This window comes from Aethina tumida, chromosome 5 (assembly GCF_024364675.1).
Source record: "Aethina tumida isolate Nest 87 chromosome 5, icAetTumi1.1, whole genome shotgun sequence".
NCBI classification, from domain to species: domain Eukaryota; kingdom Metazoa; phylum Arthropoda; class Insecta; order Coleoptera; family Nitidulidae; genus Aethina; species Aethina tumida.
The window spans coordinates 15,883,088-15,904,611 of record NC_065439.1 but is presented as its reverse complement, the minus strand read 5'-3'; the positions used below and the strand labels follow the sequence as shown (position 1 = coordinate 15,904,611).

The window sequence follows — 21,524 nt, the reverse complement described above, 5'->3', positions numbered from 1 at the left end:
TAAAACATTTTTTATTAAAAATAGTGAACCCAATTTATGCAAATTTGTCTTATGAGTTCAAGAATGAGTCTAAAACAGCAGATACGTCACGTAGCATTCGAAATAAGATGTTATAAGTGATGAAATTGCACGATTTTGTCTTTGTCGGCTTCAGAGTGGATGTATTAAAGGTGAACAATGTCAAAACCGTCTTGAAATTTGTCCAAACAAAAAAATTAAGGAATATCTCGTGTAACACGTTTGGAAATAAGTTTCGTGTAATGAAGTTCATCAAAAAGTTGTTCAAATGTAGTCCACATAAATTAAATGAACATAAAAAGTTAGGTGTTTAAGAATTCCCAATTGTCTCTTTACACGCAACTTAAATGAGCCTTTTATTGATCGTATTGTTACATGTTATGTGGTTAATTATGACAATTGTGACCCATCTGGACAATGAGTTGAAGCTGGTAAAATTGGTTTACTCAAAAAAGTCTTGATACGAGAAAAATTTTGATGACTGATGCCCACAAAGAAACCACTCTTTACTGCTCATTACTTCTCCAAGAAAGCTACAAAAGGTTAAATAGGAAGATTTCATCCACCACGTAGTGCAAATATTTCTCCATGTAACTATTACTTAATTTTAATGTTCAATAAAGAATACATTTTGAAAAAGAGGTCAAAATTGAAGTTTTCTTCACTTAATTTATGTTCTCGTGGCTTTTTAGTGATTAATTATGATGGACATTATTTTTCTGAATGGAAGTTCTGTTATTTGAAAGCTAACGTTAAAAAATTTACATTTTCTGGCACTTAATTATTTAAATACTACATTTATTATAGAAAATACATTTAGAAGCTTTATTTTTTAAATAATCTACAAACAAATTTGATTAATTCATACTAATAACACAATATTTGTCAATATAATAATTAACTTGTTGGTCATTTTGATATTTTAGTGACGGCGTCAAAGTATTGTCGAAACTACCTACTCTTAAAATGTTAATTTTGTTGTAACTTTATAATGGGTGTCGTAAAGAAACCCAAATAAGTTGTTGACTCTCGGAATAACAGTATCTTAAGGGCCCATTAGGTAAAAATTTATAAATTCATTTGAAAAGCTATAAAATTTAACAATTCAACGTGACAATGTACTTCAGAGAAGGGTCAAAAACATCTCTAGAACTAAAAATTATGATATTTACAAATAATTAAAAACCTAGGAACATATTATATGGTAAAATTTCATTGACAATGATAAAAATGTTTTTAACCACTCGTTATTTTATTATCCTTCAAAATTTTTATTATCAAAGATAAAAAGTATCGACGAACCGTTGGGCGCCACAACAATTTCGAAAAACCGGACGTTGTTTACAAACCTGCTGCATCTCCCAAATTTGCAATGTACCAGGTATACACGACGTAAGGTGCCCCTCCAATAGTCCGACACGCTAATAATCGCAGTCAGTTTCCTGCGAAACCTCGCCGCGATCACAATCCGCTCCTGATAAACGCACAACAAGTGGTTTGTTGCAGCCGAAACCATTATTTACAATTATTATCGCACAAATAGCCAACAAATCGACAATATGACGCTGCAGTGCAAAGAGAACTTCGGTTACACAAAGGAGCCGTTGATCGGACGACTGGACCCGGTGACGGTGGTGAAGCAGAAACCCAAATCGAAGGAGAGGCCCAAGAAGACGATCAAATGTGTGATTGTTGGTGACAGGAAAATTGGTAAAACATCGTTGGCGGTCTCCTACAGCAACGACAAATTCCCCAGCGAATACACACCGACAGTTTATGACAATTACAAAGGTGAGTCGATCAAAATTGGTGATGCCGTGGGGAATTCGTGTTTATCGATTCCAGAAGTTTGTGTCACACATTGTTCTAGCTAATTATTGTTGATAAATAAAATGGTGTTCGGTGTGAAATAACGGTTGAAGATTTTGCACAAGGTCACACTGTTACAAGAACTGGATTCGGTTTACTATTTGAAAGACGTTGAAGTTACAAAGAAACTTGAATATACCGAAATTTGTACGGTTAAATGTGACGTTTCATTATAATTGATAAGTAATTATGAATATTCATGGAATATTTTTTATCTTTTAATAAATATCCAGCTTAAAAAACAGTTGTCGGAATTAAATTTGATTATTATTGTTGATATCGATATAATTCGACCTTTATTTTAAAATAATTGTTATGTTATAACATTTTTATTTAGAAATATAAAAATTTGCCAATTTGCTAAGGTATTTTGTACTTTGATTTGCAATAATAACACTTTTTAGTTAAATTTAAAGGGATTTTTTAAAAACTGATTAAAGAAAATTAATTTAGATTCTAGAAAATTAATCTGTATATAAAAATATACCAATGTGTGACTCATATTTTATGTTATATTTTCATATAAAACCATAATGATAAGACATTAATGTTAAACATAGGATAATTGAATTAATTGATTAATTAATGTAATCAATGCACATATTAAATAAATTACTGGAGTTTCTTTGTATCATTTATATTTTATTACTAACATTAAAACAATGTAGCAGTCAATGATTTGTGTTATATGTTCCATTGTTTGTTTTCCCTGAAAAATGTTATTTACAAAATTTACATTGACCATATAATATTAGACTGTTGTCGACCAAAATTTTCACACGACTCACCAATAAAAAATTACATTCAATCAAATCTAGTCAATATTTACTTTATTGATAAAAATGTCCCAAACAACTTATTATTATCGTTCGTTCCTGGTATATTAGTCAGATGCAATTTTAAAACACAAATTAGTGTGATTAATGATAACTTTTTGATGAAGTTGAGTTTCTAATAATCAATTGTTAAACGACTTGCATGAATGACATTTATACTAACATCTATTTTATATTTTTTATCAATATTTGCACTGTGCAAACAGACAAAATGCAACTAAGAAAAGGCGTCAGATTACAAGCGCCGTGCAAAGTGACGCCATCCGATGAATTCGCCGAATCGCTGCATAAAATTGAGCTCAAGAAGGAATTTTAATTAGAAGGAAACGAATTTGATTGAATATTTAAATTTGAGGCGACCGCATGACGCCAGATAACTCGTTTCCTAGAGATATATTTTTATATCGAAGATCTGTATCTCTCGTTAATTCGGCCCAGACACACACCCTTCCCTAATTTATCAATCCTAATCAAGGCCACTTGCACATCCAAATACAAATAATAATATATGAAGTGGCTGGGTTGTAAAAGTTCATATTCCGGGGTGTCCGGACAAAAGCTTCTTTGCCTGTCGTGTTTGCAAGTTGGACCCCGTCCGGGATGACGGTGAAATCTTGCCAATTACCGGGTCCCGAAGCCCCGACATAAAAAGTACGCCCCCACGTGTTTACGACCCCCCAATTTCCACCGTTCAGGTACGCGAACGGACAAAAGCCCGACAGGTAATCGTATCCCTACCACGCGGACGTAATCTATGATCGGTGCGTCAGTCCGCTGCCATACGCCATACAGTCCGCGTCTCGTTCACCGCACGCACGCACAACAAGTGGTCGACGTCGTGGTCGCGTTTTAATTGTCGCCGTACGTCGCATTTTCGAAAATGACGCCCCAGTGCACCGACAAGTACGGCTACACGAGGGAACCGTTGATCGGGTGCCGGGCCGTCGTGACGGTGGTCAGCCAGAAGCCCAAACCGCCGCCGAAACCCGCAGAGAAGACGATCAAATGTGTGATTGTTGGTGATAGGAGGGTTGGGAAGACGGCTCTCGCAGTGTCGTACAGCAACGACACTTTTCCCACCCAATACACACCCACTGTCTATGACAATTACAAAGGTAAGGAGATTGGCGACGTTTACAACATACATGTTCTCATGGGCTGAAAGTGTGATAGGTTTCCGTATTTACGTTATCTGCTACAGATGATACATACGTGATAAATATTAAATGCCTATTATGTATTTTGAGTACAACGTCAATATGTTTATGGATATTTATATACACAATTTTGGTTAGATACAGTTACAGTAGTAAGGTACAAATCAACCAATTTGAGACACCCTGTGTATATCACAACATTCATATCTATATTGGATACAAATTAGAAACTTAGACAATGTCCATTATTTATAGATTATATACATATTTAGAAAGAATTAATAAAATTAATCGTACAAAAAAACTAATATTAATATAATTAAGTGCAATTAGATATTAATTTGATTGATATAATATCTTCCAATCGGGATAAATAAAGGTTTTCGAGTAAAACCATCTGTAATACATATAGAATAAATGTTAAAAACATCATTTCTAAAATAAATTATAAAGTCAATATAATAATTTAAGATTAAATTACGCATATTCTGATTCGACTAATTGATTTATCTGATAAATATGAAAAACTAAGAATAATTTTGGACAATTTCATTTTATGAGTAGATTATACTATACAGTAGGAAAGGCGTTTGACCCGTCTGAATTTAGAGAGAGACATCATGCATGACAGAGACAGTAGAAGTCTGTCCTATGGTGGGAGACTTACTGTCTCTATTGCACATGATGTCTCTTTCAGGATTCAGATGGATCAAACTCTTTTTGTACTGCATATGCACTTATTCATTGGAAATTTAAGGAGAACGGAAAAAGGTACTGATTTGAAATTTTTGTTGCCATTATAACTTGACTTGTACTACTTTTATAAGTAATTTTGAATAAAATTTTATATCCGGTTTGGCCGGAAGTGGTATTAACATTGTTATTTTCAATAGAACACTGTACATTTTTGTTTTTTTTTTAATTCTATTCTATTCTTTAATTGCAAATAAAATGGCTATATCATTTCCTCTACTTAAACACAATAGCTTTTGAGTTATTAATTTCTTTGAAATTTTGACAGATTGGTGGTGAAACAAAAATGTCTCTAAAGTCACCAATTTTGATGCTGGAAAGTTAATTTTTGATATACACGTTAACCAAGAAGCATCCAATAAATGTTCATTTTTAATACCTACTCTCAAATTTTATACAGGGCGTTCTTTAATACGTTTAATTTTGTTAAAACCTTGTTATTTTCAATGGAAACTTGTTTAAGTATAATTAAATTAAATATTAAAAAACACTTCGATTAGTATAAGCTTTCTCTATGTATAAAATGAAAATTAGAAGAGATTTTTACTAAAAATCTAAAACTAACACACATTTTCTATATGTACTTATAGTAAAGTTTGTAAAATTTCTGTTAATAATCATTTTATGTAGGTATAGGGAACAATCGAAAGGTTCTTTAATATTCTTAACTTAATTGTGTTAATATATACATGGTGTTTTAACGTAAATAACGAACACTGTATAAAATTTGAGAGTACTAATCTATCCATTCTTACAAGACGGTCCTTGATTAACATGAAGATGAAATCAAAATCTTTACAAAAAAAAAATACTGGACATCAAATTAATTTGTGATATAATAAATTATCTTTAATTAAGATGTAGTGATAGTTTTGATGACATCCGAGATATTGTTGCGTATGAAACAATAATTACTCACTTTAAATATGTTTTAAAAAATCAAATTTCACGTAACCAGAAATATTGTTTTGTCATAGCCAACAATAATTTAGATATAATTTTGGAAAACTTGATTTTTTCTGACGTTTTAAAAGCAAGTTCCATTTCCATAGTAAAAAGTTTTTACCACTTATTAAAAAAGATAATACGTAAAAAAAATAATTTAAATTTTCCAAATGTCAGTTTTTGTAGATATTTCAGAAACAGTTCAATATTAAAAATAACTTTAATTAACGTTTTAAAACAATTGAACATTTTTTCTCATTTTCAAATAAATCTGGTACACCAATAATTCTTAATTTACTATATCTCAATATATCTCAGATATATTTTCTTTCTCCCAATAAAAAACTTATGCCGTTTATTAAAAAAATAAATAAAAAAATTTCTAAATGTCAGTTTTTGTAGATATTTCAGAAAGTCAGATAGTAAAAATAACTGAATAGTGTTTTAAAACAATTTTTTCTCTATCTGGTCAGAAAACAACTTGTATATGTTTTGAGAGATGTTCGTGGTTATCGACACAAATAATACATATATAAACAAATTGGGCAAAACTTAAAAACATTAGATAAACGTTTTAAAACAATTGAATTTATGTCATTTTTTCTTTGTCTGGTCTGGAAGCACCTTGTATATATTCTGAGAGTTGTTCGTGGTTATCAACACAAATGATACATATATAAACAAATTAAATAAAATTTAAAAACATATTAAAAAGATTGAACTTATGTTATTTTTCTCTATCTGGTTAGGAAACATCTTGTATATATTCTGAGAGTTGTTCGTGGTTATTAACACATATGATATGATAAACAAATTGGATAAACAATAAAAACTTTAGATAGTGTTCTATTATGTATGAATTGTATATGTACATTTATATATTATTTTAAATAGATGCAATTAAAAATATGGTAGAAAATTTACATGGATTAACAAATATTTAATATGTATTAAATACATATATAGAAAAATTAATGAAATTAATACTATCAAAAAAGAACTTATCTGATATTAATATAATAATATAAAATTGAAATAAAAATTACTTGACATTTGGAGGAGTGGTACTGATTAGACTAAATGATAATTTTTTATATTATCAATAGTACGTGATACACATGGGATAAAATTTTGGGTAATATTAGATACCTATATTTATGTACTGAAGTTGTAATTATAATTATGAAAAACTATTAATAAAACGAGACATATAGATTAATATATATTAAAAAAGTAATAAGAATTATTATTCAGATATATGTATATGTAATTTTGTTATACATTTCCATATTCTAGCCAAGTTTTAACATTTACTAAATTTTCAGTTTTATATAACAACTGTCAACCTTTACGTGTATTAAATTTCCTGCTAAAGTCAAGAACGTAGGTGGTGAAAGAACCACATGTGTTGTGAATTCTCCCAAGGTCGATTTAACCGTGTTTCTTAAACAATTAGCGGCATCAAAAGATCAAGTACCTTCCAGTCAAACCGTGCACCAACCAACAATTTCGCTTTTAAACCAAACAAAACGAGAAAAAAATAACAGTTATAATTGCAACAATGCACAAATTTATTATGTTATACCGTTGTTTTAAATGGCCTTCGGTCGTTGCAGGAACACAATCGGTTAATAATAGGATTAGTCATAGTATCAGTTGTTGGCATCCTTTCGTTCCGCGAAATTGTTCATAAATTTAAATGACAATCGACAACGGAACACAAACCAACCAAGGGGTAAACAATCTCTCTCTTTATCGTTACCTAATAGGTTTTTGCATAACCGACGAGGCGGCTCGCCTTTTTTTCTTATTTTTAATCTCTCGGGTTGTTCTCGCACCATTTATGGCGAGGATAAGGTTGTCGATTTATTCTATTTAGGGAAATGGACGAGACGCAAGGTCGCAACCTTTGCATCGGCCTCCTGGACAATGGTCAAGTGAACACCGAAAACGAAGGAGATTATTCGAATACACTAGTTTATAGATTTTGGACAGGAATATCAATAATCTTGATCTCTTATTTCGTTAGTAATTCATTTTTGGTGAAGGTGTTCAGCTTGTTCATGATTTTCGTGTGTTTCTAGGTGAGGAAAAAAATAATCTAGATGAGAGTCCAGGAAATATAGTTTTAAGGACATAATTATCAACACTATTTCTAATAAAACCATGAACAACTGCCTTAAATGACAATCATGATCATGCCCCATTTTCATTTCATTTCTGTCCGAATTCGTCAACATTCTATATCACCTTAAAGTTTTGGGGGTCTTCAAACAATCATTCTGTAGTGTTTCAGAAAGAAAACAAAACTATGACAAGATTTTGACTGCTAACATCTAAAGTATTAAATTTTCTATTGGGCCTAGATTTATAGAGAGAATATAAGTTACTGACCAGTGATGACATAGCAAACCTTTTGTCCAATAATGTTGGTACCTTATTTCCATAGTAATTAAATTTTGATGAAAATGTACATTTTGTTCAAATCATTTCCTGCATCTAAATTGGGAAGAAAGAAATTTAAATGAAAGTGCAGGAATGCATTTTCAAGGTCATATTGACATCTAAAGCATAGCAGTTGTAAAAGAAATTAATTAATTAATCATCTTTACATAATTATCAATTCTTTTGTATTCGAATAAAACATGAACAGCAGCCTCAAATGGCAAAGGGGAAATTATCTTTCTCCATCAACTTAGAAATTTGTGCGTCTTTAAACCATACTTCAACATTCTTTAATATCCTAGGAAGACTATTTTTTGATAAAAGGTGATAATATATTGAAATAGAAGGCTCAAGTTTTCAATTTTTTATTTGGTAGAGATTTATTATGGAACTGAAACATTTAACTGAAAAAGTTTATTGTATAGTTTTTAATAAATTTTATACTATAACTGAAATTAACACAATTTTACATATTATTGTACAAAATAATATTAGTTATGGTTACTGAGAAAATCGTCTCCTTATAATAAGTTTTGGTCCATGTACCTTATTTCCATAGTAATTAAATGTTGATGAAAATGTGCATCTTGTTCATCATTTCCTGCATCTAAATTGGGAGTAATCTAGACGAGAATGCAGGATTTTCAAGGTCATATTAACACCTATAGCATAGTAGTTTTATAAGTAGTAACTTCTTAATCTTTCCATAATTGTCATCTCTTAGAAAAGTGAGAGTATTTAGAAAAATGTTCTTTCATATTCCACAAAGGCAACTAAACATCTAAAGTGTTCTACTTGCTTCAAGAAGAGGTGGATTAGTAACATTCATTAAGTTTTTATTTTATTTAGTTTCAGTTACACACCAAAATGTAATAGTCATAGTTTTATATCTTTTATCTACAGTTACAACAGAAAAGAGACTAAATTACTATAAAAAAATGATATTTACTGATCAATATGTGCCCTAATGTTCCCTAATTTTAAAAATTATGACATTTTTGGAGATGTATAAAAAACTGGGGCTAACTTAATAGATAAACTATTAATATTTTTGATGAGTATTTTTATGTAAACTAGTTACATCACATTTCCAAAATAATCACACATATCACAATCTAAATAATTATTATTGATTCTTATAAGATAAGAAGAAGAGGCCTTCCATTAATAATTTATAATAAAAAAAGAGAATTGATAGTTTTTGGTTCCATTTTCAAGATTTAGAAGAAGTCTTCAAACTATTAGCTTATTAGTTCTTAGTTCTATCTAGAAATCTTGTGAGAAGCCTTTTATAATTAATTTATGTAAAGATAATTAAAATGAATGCTTTTGGTTTCTTTTGAAAGTCATTCTAAAAGTAGCTTTCAAAGTTTTGATCTATTTTCTTATTGACTATTTTGAACCTTCCAAGATCGAAGAAAAAGCCTTCAAAATACTTGTTATAGTATTCATTTCTTTACTTATTATTCCATTTAGAATAATCAAAATTCTTCCATTATTAATTTGTTATATAAAAAATAAGAATTGATTTTAGTACCAGCAAAGTATTTATTTATTTACTTGATGGTAAATGAAACCTTTCGTTATTAATTTCTAGCAAAAATAATGAGAATTGTTAATGGTGGTTCCTTTTGAAAATCATTCAAATAGCACCAAAGTATTGATTTATTTACTTAGTGAATTAATTTTGAAGACTTCATAATTAACTTAGAATATAGGGAATGACTATATAATTCTATTTACTTCCTTGCTCCATTTAAAAGACTTTGAAGACTTCCAAAATTAATGTGAAGTTAATATATTAAAAATTGATAATCTGGTTCCTTGTGAACGATATACAAAAATGTCTCTTCGAAGTATTGATTTATTTATTGGTTCTTTTCGTTTAGAATAAGAAGAAGAGGCCCATTAATAATTTATAGTAAAAAAAGAGAATTGATAGTTTGATTTCTTTTAGATATACCACTAATTGATTCCATTTAGAAGACTCGGAAGTTTTCTATTACTAATGAATTATAAAAAAGTGTTTTAATTTTCAAAATTATGACATTTTTGGAGATGTATAAAAACTGCTCCTAACTTAATAGATAAGCTATTAATATTTTTATATAAACTAGTGACACCACATTTCCAAAATTTCCACAACATTATCGCAATCTAAATTGTTCACGAGTCCAAACCACGACTTGACATCATCAAATAACCAAAACTACCGTTATCGAATTACCGTTCCTGTTTTTAAAAGCCATCCACTCAAGGTAATTCGATAGTCACCCCTTCACGGGTGGTGGTTTTACATGTTGACAGGTAGAGCAGGTGGTTGGGTCGACAATTCTATTTCGAGGCGGTTTTTCACCGAATTTACTAGGTGGTAGGTGTCACGATTATAAACAAAAGAGAAGTCCAAACGGCCACGTGTACAGACTAGTTTCGTTGAAGGAATTGTAAATAAAATGGGCGCTGTACTTTCTAGTGTTTTAAAATGTCATACATTTTATGATCCGTTTCAGTATTGATGAAATAATTATGGCGGTTTATCGGTTTAGAAAGTAAATGTGTGTGTTTGACAGTGAAAAATTGATTTGGGTTAAATTTATTTTTGTGTGTTTCGATAAACATTGGCCACTTCCCAGTTTTACACAATCGTAACTGGTACTAATAAAAAACGACCCAGTTTACACGCCACATCAACGTTCTAGTAAAATATGTCATCGACTATAATTGTTACTATGTCTTTTGTAATTTCATTTTCAACACTTAAAAGCTAATTAACCAACAACCGGTTGCATCTAATCTAATTAAGAATTGACATTTGCACGCGGTGAAAGACCAGAAATGGAACGAAAAAAAAGTGAATTAACGATAACAAGACGAGACCCCGGGTCTAATGGGCTTGATGAATTACAAACAAGGTGCCAGCCATAGTTCAAGGTGCCAAAGGTCAACGCGGCGTCAATTAAACATTAAAATCGCATCCATTAGAAATTTTAATGAGAACACTGAGAAATCTCACTCACTCTGCGGACCGTTTCAATTCGAAGGTGATAAACAAAACCACTTCGGCACAAATCCCCCCCCGGATAACACACGCCGGATCAAAGGTGGCAATTTTGGCAGTTATGAATTGAATACGTTGCGAAATGAATTGGGGTGTCTGGCACTAGGCAAGGTTCCATTATTCCCGGAGTTACCTTGCACTTTATCATTTACCGGGGGTGCATTTCATTACTCCGAAACGCAAACAGAGGGTGGCAGTTTTGGGGCAATTTAAAATGAATTTTGTAAATTTGCTTTGATATTTTGCTTACGCGGGGACTTTCCGTACGGCCGTCGGGGAAAGAGTCGTGTTTAATTCATGGACTACCGAAGAAAAGATCCTAATCTCGTGTTGTGTGCATAGAAAGTAATCTCCCACCAAGAGGATTACAAAATACTCATCCGTGCATCTGATTAAAATGATTTATACCATTTTCTTCGCCATCGTTCTTCGGCCTCATTAAAAAAAAGAACCCGAACCTTACAGGAAATATTACCGGTTCGGGACTGGATAACTAAATAATGGTTTTAAATTAATGATTGTACTACAAGCACGGACGAGCACTTTTCAAAACAGTTTCGAGTGTTTGTTTAGAAATTTGAATAATAGGAATTAATCGGACTGTTCAATGATGTCAATAAACTTGTGCGCAGCGGATTAATCTTATCGCAATGTCAACTTGTAGCTGTTAACTTGTGTTTAGATTATTATAAATCTGATCGATTGACACGTTCATAAATATTTATGCTGCCTGCACTTTTTTTCATTAATAATTTGTCTAGACTCTGTCGCAGACAACTGGTTCTGCATTAGCAAAACCAGCAAGAAGTCCATTAACACTAATGTATTATTTGTCAATGTTTACATGGTTAGGAATTCGATTTTTTGTGGTTTATTGATGTAAATTGCCAATTTTATTTATTTTGGTTTGGTTTTTGTTTGCAGTTTATTCTTATTTACTTGATGGTTTAACTTGGAAGATTTAGAAGCCTCCTATTATTCATTTATAGGGTAAAAAATAAGAACTGATAGTCTGTGGATTCCTTTGGGGAGTAATATTAAGTACTTCCAACTTATTAATTCTTTAACTTTAGAAGACTTTCCGATATTAATTTATAATAAAATGGTTAGTTTTGTTTCTTTTAGAAGTCATACAAAAATGAGTGTTCAATGTATTGATGTATTTACATCTTAAAAGAAGCCCTTCAGAATAAACTAAAAGAAGTCTTCAAACTGTTAGTTTATTAGTTCTTAGTTCTATCTAGAATTCTTGCGAGAAGCCTTTTATAATTAACATGTGGTAAAGATAATTAGTGTTCAATATATTGATGTATTTACATCTGGGTTCCATTTTCAAGACTTAGAATAAGCTCCTCATAATAAACTAAAGGAAGTCTTCAAACTAGTAGTTTATTAGTTCTTAGTTCTATCTAGAAATCTTGTGAGAAGCCTTTTATAATTAACTTGTAGTAAAGATAATTAACGTTCAATGTATTGATGTATTTACATCTTGGTTCCATTTTCAAGACTTAGAAGAGGCTCTTCATAATAAACTAAAGGAAGTCTCCAAACTATTAGTTTATTAGCTCTTAGTTCTATCTAGAAATTCTTGTGAGAAGCCTTTTATAATTAACTTGTAGTAAAGTTAATTAACGTTCAATGTATTAATGTATTTACATCTTGGTTCCATTTTCAAGACTTAGAATAAGCTCTTCATAATAAACTAAAGGAAGTCTCCAAACTATTAGATTATTAGTCTTAGTTCTATCTAGAAATCTTGTGAGAAACGTTTTATAATTAATTTGTAATAAAGATAATTAGCGTTCAATGTATTGATGTATTTACATCTTGGTTCCATTTTCAAGACTTAGAACAAGTTCTTCATAATAAACTGAAAGTCCTCAAACTATTAGTTTATTAGTTCATAGTTTTATCTAGAAATCTTGTGATAAGCCTTTTATATTAACTTGTAGTAAAGATAATTAAAATGAATGTTTTTTTTTCTTTTGAAAGTCATTCTTCAATGTTTTGATCTATTTTCTTTTTGGCTATTTTGAAAACAGAAAAAACCTTCCAAGATCGATAGTTGTAGTTGAAAGTTCTAGAAAAAGCCTTTAAAATATTGATTCATTTATTTTTGGGTTTGTGTTTTGAACTCTTAGAAAAAAATCTATAATTAACGTGTATTAAAGTGGAAAAAGTGATAATACTTTATTTCTTTTAAAATCGATTCAATTTTTTGTTTTGATATTGATATTTACTTGTTTTAGTACTCATTTCTTTACTTATTGTTCCATTTAGAAGACTCAAAATTCTTCCATTATTAATTTGTTACATAAAAAAATAAGAATTGAGTTTAGTACCAGCAAAGTATTGATTTATTTACTTTATGGTGACTGAAACATTTCGTTATTAATTTCTAGCAAAAATAATGAGAATTGTTAATGTGGTTCCTTTTGAAAATAATAACACCTTCAAAGTATTATTTTCTTAGTGAATTAATTTGGAAGATTTCATATAAGGAATGACTATATAATCTATTTACTTCCTTGCTCCATTTAAAAGACTTCCAAAATTAATGTGAAGTTAAAAAATTAATCTGGTTCCTTACGAACGTTATTTGAAAAAGTCTCTTCGAAGGATTGATTTATTTATTGGTTCTTTTTGTTCAGAATAAGAAGAAGAGGTCTTCCATTAATAATTTACAGTAAAAAAAAGAGAGTTGATTCCATTTAGAAGACTCAGAAGAAGTTTTCCATTACTAATGAATTATAAAAACTTTTAAAGTGTTGTTTTTTTTACTTGGTGTTTTATTTAGAAAATTTAGAAGTATCCTTATTAATTTATAATAATAAGAAAGTTTTTGGTTCTTTTTCAAACAAAATGAGTCTTCAAAATATTGATCATAACGTTTTAATTAATAGTTAAATTTTTAAACGCTTTGAAAAATAATTAACATGTAATAAAGAAAAAGAAGAAGTGATACTTAAAATCGATTAAATTTTTTGTGATTTATTGATTGTAATTATTGATTGAGTTTTATTTTCAGTTTATTCTTACTGCTTCAGGATGTTATAAGCAGAATATTAATTTGGAACATGTGTTGGTGCAGTATTAAACGGAAGAACCAAATATGTACCGACAAGGTTCTAACACGATTGTCGTTTATAACACTTCCGAATTTTAACATCCTTTAAAACCGTCTGAATAAAATTTAAAACCTATTATCTATAAACGTTGCAACTTTTTCCAATTAAAGGTACGATAGCCTTGAACGCCCGTTATCTGTGTTATTATCCTAGCACATTGTTTTCAATTATGACTCACACAAACATCAAACCTAGTAAATGTGACGTACGAACTAATTACGAACGTACTTTCTTTTTATCTCCTTTGTTTAAAGGACTGTTGTTTTTATTGAACCGCTGATCAAACATACCACCACACGTCCCTCGTCTGACAATCCAATCCAGTCAGACGTAAAAACTCCTTTGCCAAGCCACAAGAAGGCAGAAAGCATAAAATAACCCGCTTTTTACCCCCATCTGTGCAATTCCGAATCCGAATTTACGACAGCAACACATTAATCGGTTGCGAGGAGTTGCCCACGCCTAATGGCCGCCAATTTATAGCCGAACATCATCGAAATGGGTACACGAAACTGTCCATATCACAAATTTACATAAGACACGACGTGGAAACGGCATGAAGACGGTGTGGATGAGAGTAGCATTGTGTCGGTCCGGTTCCCCTATAAATTATAGTTCCTTAACCTTTTCCGTTTAACCTACGGTTCGGCCCTGTCCGCTTACCGGCAGGTTCCACGCACACCTGTTTCGACCTTGAGTTCGGTTCTGTTGTAACGTTCAATGGAACGCCGCACTCCTGGCCGGTACCAATACCTGCGCTAATGGCCGATGGTACGCCTTTGTGCAAACTGTTCCCTGGCTATTTCCTGTGACACGATGGCACGCCGGTTGCGAGGGGATAATTAGAGGGTCAGGTGGCGGAATTTGTTCGCAATAAGTGAAACATTAGTAACGTCCGTTTTGTTCCTGTCTTGTCTTTGTGGTGGCACCAGAAAAACCATGAGAAATGACGGTTTATGTTTCTTCTTCAGAAGACCTTCGGAGTATTGAGTTCTTTACTTCCTGGTACTATTTAGAAGACTTAGAAGAAGACTTCAAAAATTAATTTGTAGTAAAAATAATGAAAATTGATAGTCTGATTGCTTTAAAAAGTCTTACAAAACAGAACTTTGGTTCCATTTTCTAGACATAGTAAAAACCACCATTCATAATAAACATAAAGAACTGAAAATGAAAACATAGTCTTCTAAAAGAAGTCTTCAATCTATTGGTTTATTACTTATTAATTCGATTTAGAAATCTTCACAAATGCTTTCCATAATTACCTTGTAGTAAAGAGATTTAAAATGAATGATTTTGTATTTCTTTTAAAAACAATTGTAAGTATAATTTTGATTTATTTAATTTTTACTTCTATTGAGAAAACATAGAAAAAGCCTTTCATTTGTATTAAAGATAATTAGAATACTTGGTTCCACTTGTCAAGTGCCTTCAAATATTGATTTGCTTGTTTATTCTATTTAGAAGACTCAAAAGGTTCAATAAAGTTATAAAAAAGATGGAAGTTGAAAGTCTAATATTTTCAAAGTATTAAATTATTTATTTGATGGTCTTATTTCGAAGATTTAGAAGCTTTCCAGAATTAATTAAAAAGATTAAGTGGTTCTTTCTGGAAATAATACTTCAATATATTGATCCTTTTGTTTCTAGATCCATAGAAGTCTTAGAGGAAGCCTTTCGTCATTAGTTTGTAGTAAAAATAATGACAATTGTTAGTCTGGTTCCTTTTGAAACTCATACAAATAGCAACCTCAAAGTATTGATTTATTTACTTCTTAGATTTATTTTGAAGACCTAGAAAAAGTTCCTTTCAATTAATTTAGAGTAGGGGGAATGAAATTTGATGCTTTTTTATACCTTTTGAGAGTCGTACTAGCACATGCCAAAATATTGATTTATTTACTTCCTGAATCCAGATTTAGAAGAGGTCTTTCAATATTAATTTGAAGTAAAAGAACAAGATGCCTTCCTTTATTAATTAGTAGGAGAATTGATAGTTTGTGCTTCTATTTGGAAATAATACTAAAATTAGATTATATTGGTTCCATATAGGAAACTCAGAATGGACATTCTATCATTAACGTCTTCAAAATATTGATTTACTTGGTGTTGATGTTGATATTTGCTTACTTATTTCATGTAAAAGACTCAAAAGATTTAATAAGGTTCTAAAAAGGATGGAAGTTGAAAGTTTAATATTTTCAAAGTATTAATTTATTTATTTAACTGTTTTATTTCGAAGATTTAGAAGCTTTCCAGAATTAACTAAAAAGATTAAGTGGTTCTTTTTGAAAATAATACTACAATATATTGATTCTTTTCTTTCTAGATCCGTAGAAGGCTTAGAAGAAGCCTTTCGTCATTAGTTTGTAGTAAAAATAATGACAATTGTTAGTCTGGTTCCTTTTGAAACTCATACAAATAGCAACATCAATGTATTGATTTATTTACTTCTTAGATTTAGTTTGAAGACCTAGAAAAAGCTCCTCTCAATTAATTTAGAGTAGGAGGAATGAAATTTGATGCTTTTTTATACCTTTTGAGAGTCGTACTAACACATGCCTTTAAAATATTTATTTATTTACTTCCTGAATCCAGATTTAGAAGAGGCCTTTCAAAATTAATTTGAAATAAAAGAACAAGATGCCTTTATTAATTTATAGTAGGAGAATTGATAGTCTTTGCTTCCATTTGGAAATAATACTAAAATTAGATTATATACTTGTTAGTTCCATTTAGGAAACTCAGAATGGACCTTCTATCATTAACGTCTTCAGAGTATTGATTTACTTGGTGTTGATATTGGTATTTGCTTGCTTATTTCATTTAGAAGACTCAAAAGGGTCAATAAAGTTATAAAAAGGATGGAAGTTTAAAGTCTAATATTTTCAAAGTATTAATTTATTTATTTGATGGTTTTATTTCGAAAATTTAGAAGCTTTCCAGAATTAAATAAAACGATTAAGTGATTCTTTTTGGAAATTATACTTCAATATATTGATTCTTTTCTTTCTAGATCCATAGAAGGCTTAGAAGAAGCCATTCGTCATTAGTTTGTAGTAAAAATAATGACAATTGTTAGTCTGGTCCCTTTTCAAACTCATACAAATAGCAACCTCAAAGTATTGATTTATTTACTTCTTAGATTTATTTTGAAGGCCTAGAAAAAGCTCTTCTCAATTAATTTAGAGTAGGGGAAATGAAATTTGATACTTTTTTTATACCTCTTGAGAATCATACTAACCGATGCATTTAAATTATTCATTTATTTACTTCCTGAATCCAGATTTAGAAGATGTCTTTCAAAATTAACTTGAAATAGAAAAACAAGATACCTTTATTAATTTATAGTAGGAGAATTGATAGTCTTTGCTTCTATTTGGAAATAATACTAAAATTAGATTATATACTTGTTGGTTCCATTTAGGAAACTCAGAATGGACCATCTATCATTAACGTCTTAAAAGTATTGATTTACTTGGTGTTGATATTGATATTTGCTTGCTTATTTCATTTAGAAGACTCAAAAGGGTCAATAAAGTTACAAAAAGGATAGAAGTTGAAAGTCTAATATTTTCAAAGTATTAATTTATTTATTTGATGATTTTATTTTGAAGATTTATGAAGCTTTCCAGAATTAATTAAAAAGATTAAGTGGTTTTTTTTTTGGAAATAATACTTCAATATATTGATTCTTTTCTTTCTAGATCCATAGAAGGCTTAGAAAAAGCCTTTCGTCATTAGCTTGTAGTAAAAATAATGACAATTGTTAGTCCAATAACTTTTGAAACTCATACAAATAGCAACCTAAAAATATTGATTTCTTTACTCCTTGGATTTATTTTGAAGACCTGAAAAGCTATTCTCAATTAATTTAGAGTAGGGGGAATAAAATTTGATGCTTTTTTATACCTTTTGAGAGTCATATTAACACATGCCTTTAAAATATTGATTTATTTACTTCCTGAATCCAGATTTAGAAGAGGTATTTCAAAATTAATTTGAAGTGAAAGAACAAGATGTCTTTATTAATTTATAGTAGGAGAATTGATAGTCTTTGCTTCTATTTGGAAATAATACTAAAATTAGATTATATACTTATTGGTTTCATTTAGGAAACTCAGAATGGACCTTCTGTTATTAATGTTACTTGGTGTTTTTATTTGGAAGATTTAGAAGTAACCTTCCTTTATTAATTTATAGCTAAATGAATAAGAACTAATGGTTTTACAATAGAATTGTTGGTTCCTTTCCAAAGTTATACAAAAAATACTTTCAAATTATTGATTTATTTACTCCTTGGTTCCATTTTAAAGACTTATATAATTAACATGTAATAAAAAGAAATAAATTTTTTTATTCCCTTAGAAAGCCATTCTAAAAGTAACCTTTAAATATTGATTTATTCACTTTTTCCTTCTATTTAGAAGGTTTAAAAGATAATTGATTAAAATGAGAAAAGTATAAAAATGAAAATTAATAGTTTTTTCTATTCGAAAGTAATCAGCAGAATATTTCGAGGTAATGATTTATCCCTTTAGAAGACTTGGACCAAGCCTTCCAACATTAACCTAGAGACGAATGTTGAACACAATTGATTAACGTGCTTTATAATTAATACAGTACCGGCGAGATAAAATGAACCAGACGGAGATATAAGATTGTGCTGTCGACCGCTATGGTTCAGCCTTTGGCGAGTTCGAACTTCCGTTAGGCCGTACCTAATGCGTGTGTGTGTGTGGTAATTGTTGCATGTTGGCCAGAAATGCTAATAATGGTGCCGTTTTCACTGAACACGCCGATCTGCATACGGGATCCCGTCTAATTGGGTTCTGGTTGAAATAATAGTAGACAATTTGGGGGGGAATTTAATGTATTGGTTGTTTTATGGTGCGAGCCTCTGGCACAAGTTGTTGACTAGGTGATTTACGAGGTTGGGCAACTTATTTTTAATGTTGCATCGCTGCCAGACAAGATGACGAGAACGCCGGCAATAAATTTGTCTTATCTTGTTAAAAGTTTTATGGCGAAGTGTTGTGTGTACTAATCTGACAGTTTTTTATTGGTGCACACTCGCTAAGAGCCAAAATTTAATAGATTACATATAAAAACGTTAACAACGTTGCACAGTACGGCTTTGAGAAAGTGTAAACATTGCCGAATCTTTTATTATTCTTGAGTGAATAATTATCAAGTAGATAAGGACCGTTGATCAATCAATGAACACAAATGATAACACCAGAATTATGAAACTCAGCAGCACATCGATTATTAATCCAATTTGACATAAAGGATTCAGACTCCGGGGTTTCCTTGGTTGTTAAATTAAAGGAATGATTGAAGCTATTTCCGTCCTGAAGGTCGTCAAAGAAAACCAACAAGACTTTCCAACAATCGTTATACAACCACTTACAATCGAAAACAAGAGACGCTTGAAGTAAAACAACAAATCAATTCATCATGATGCATTTGACACAATGGATGACCTTTTCGTAAACTAAAGTGAATGCGTTTCGATCGCATTGGCATTAAAAATCGGACACCCATGGAGATAAAATGTTATTTCAGTTATTTATGGTACAGAAAAAGCGGATTTACATTTTCGTCGGCCTTTTAATCGCGTGATGCCTTTCGGTACTGTTATACGAATCGGAATGCTTTTAATTTCCATTCGTTCCCAATTTTATGTTTCAATATTAACCATTTTTTTAGCCTACCGAATCAAATTATCTCAATTGATTGATAAGATAAACCACTCGAAAAGTTTTGGCCTTCAGAAAAATTGCAAAAAAATTAATTTTTATGTTTTGGAAATCTCACAATTACATATAAATAAGAAAGTTTGTAAGTCTCAAAATTTACAGTTTTATCGGTTCTAATTATTTTAAAAACACTACATTCATTTTGTGACAGCTGCTGAATCCAATCTTCATCTTAAACTCTTCTAAAAATATAAATTGCCTTATTTTACTTTAAATGGATTCGGTGGTTTCTTCTCTCACATCAATTTTTTCAGTTTTGTAAATCTCACAATTGTATATAAATAAGAAAGTTTGTAAGTCTCAAAATTTACAGTTTTATCGGTTCTAATTATTTTAAAAACACTACATCATTTTGTGACAGCTGCTGAATCCAATCTTCATCTTAAATTCTTCTAAAAATTTAAATTGCCTTATTTTACTCTCTATGGATTCGGTGGTTTCCTCTCTAACAACAATCATTTAAGTTTTGTAAATCTCTCAATTACATATAAATAAGAAAGTTTGTAAGTCTTAAAATGTACAGTTTTATTGGTTCTAATTATTTTAAAAACACAACAAACATTCTTGTGACTGCTGCTGAATTCTATCTTCATCTTAAACTCTACTAAAAATATTAATTGCCCCTTATTTTACTTTCAATGGATTCTGTGGTTTCTTCTCTAACATCAATCTTTTAAGTTTTGCAAATCTTACAATTACATATAAATAAGAAAGTTTGTAAGTCTCAAAATTTACAGTTTTATCGGTTCTAATTATTTTAAAAACACTACAAACATTCTTGTGATTGCTGCTGAATTCAATCTTCATCTTAAACTCTTCTAAAAATATAAATTGCCTTATTTTACTTTAAATGGATTCGGTGGTTTCTTCTCTCACATCAATCTTTTCAGTTTTGTAAATCTCACAATTATATATAAATAAGAAAGTTTGTAAGTCTCAAAATTTACAGTTTTATCGGTTCTAATTATTTTAAAAACACTACATTCATTTTGTGACAGCTGCTGAATCCAATCTTCATCTTAAATTCTTCTAAAAATATAAATTGCCTTATTTTACTCTCTATGGATTCGGTGGTTTCCTCTCTAACAACAATCGTTAAAGTTTTGTAAATCTCATAATTACATATAAATAAGAAAGTTTGTAAGTCTCAAAATGTACAGTTTTATTGGTTCTAATTATTTTAAAAACACTACAAACATTCTTGTGACTGCTGCTGAATTCTATCTTCATCTTAAACTCTGCTAAAAATATTAATTGCCTTATTTTACTTTCAATGGATTCTGTGGTTTCTTCTCTAACATCAATCTTTTAAGTTTTGCAAATCTCACAATTACATATAAATAAGAAAGTTTGTAAGTCTCAAAATTTACAGTTTTATCGGTTCTAATTATTTTAAAAACACTACAAACATTCTTGTGGCTGCTGCTGAATCCAATCTTCATCTTAAACTCTTCTAAAATTGTAAATTGACTTATTATACTTTTAATGGATTCTGTGGTTTCTTCTCTAACATCAATCATTTAAATTTTGTAAATCTCTCAATTACATATAAA

At 30.3% G+C, this 21,524-nt stretch overlaps 1 protein-coding gene across 2 annotated transcripts in view; it reads left to right on the top strand.

Annotated features, from left to right (window-relative positions):
* Positions 1 to 978: 978 nt before the first annotated feature.
* Positions 979 to 21,524, top strand: part of LOC109603289 (cdc42 homolog) — a 31,672-nt gene continuing 11,126 nt past the window's right edge. Inside the window, exon 1 of one of the 2 annotated variants that reach the window (XM_020019775.2) lies at positions 979 to 1,809. In XM_020019775.2, the coding sequence (XP_019875334.1) occupies positions 1,578 to 1,809 (232 nt within the window). In that variant the 5' untranslated portion in view covers positions 979 to 1,577. Of the gene's footprint in view, positions 1,810 to 3,497; positions 3,839 to 21,524 lie in introns of those variants that run through there. The other variant, XM_049967863.1, reaches the window with a different exon arrangement.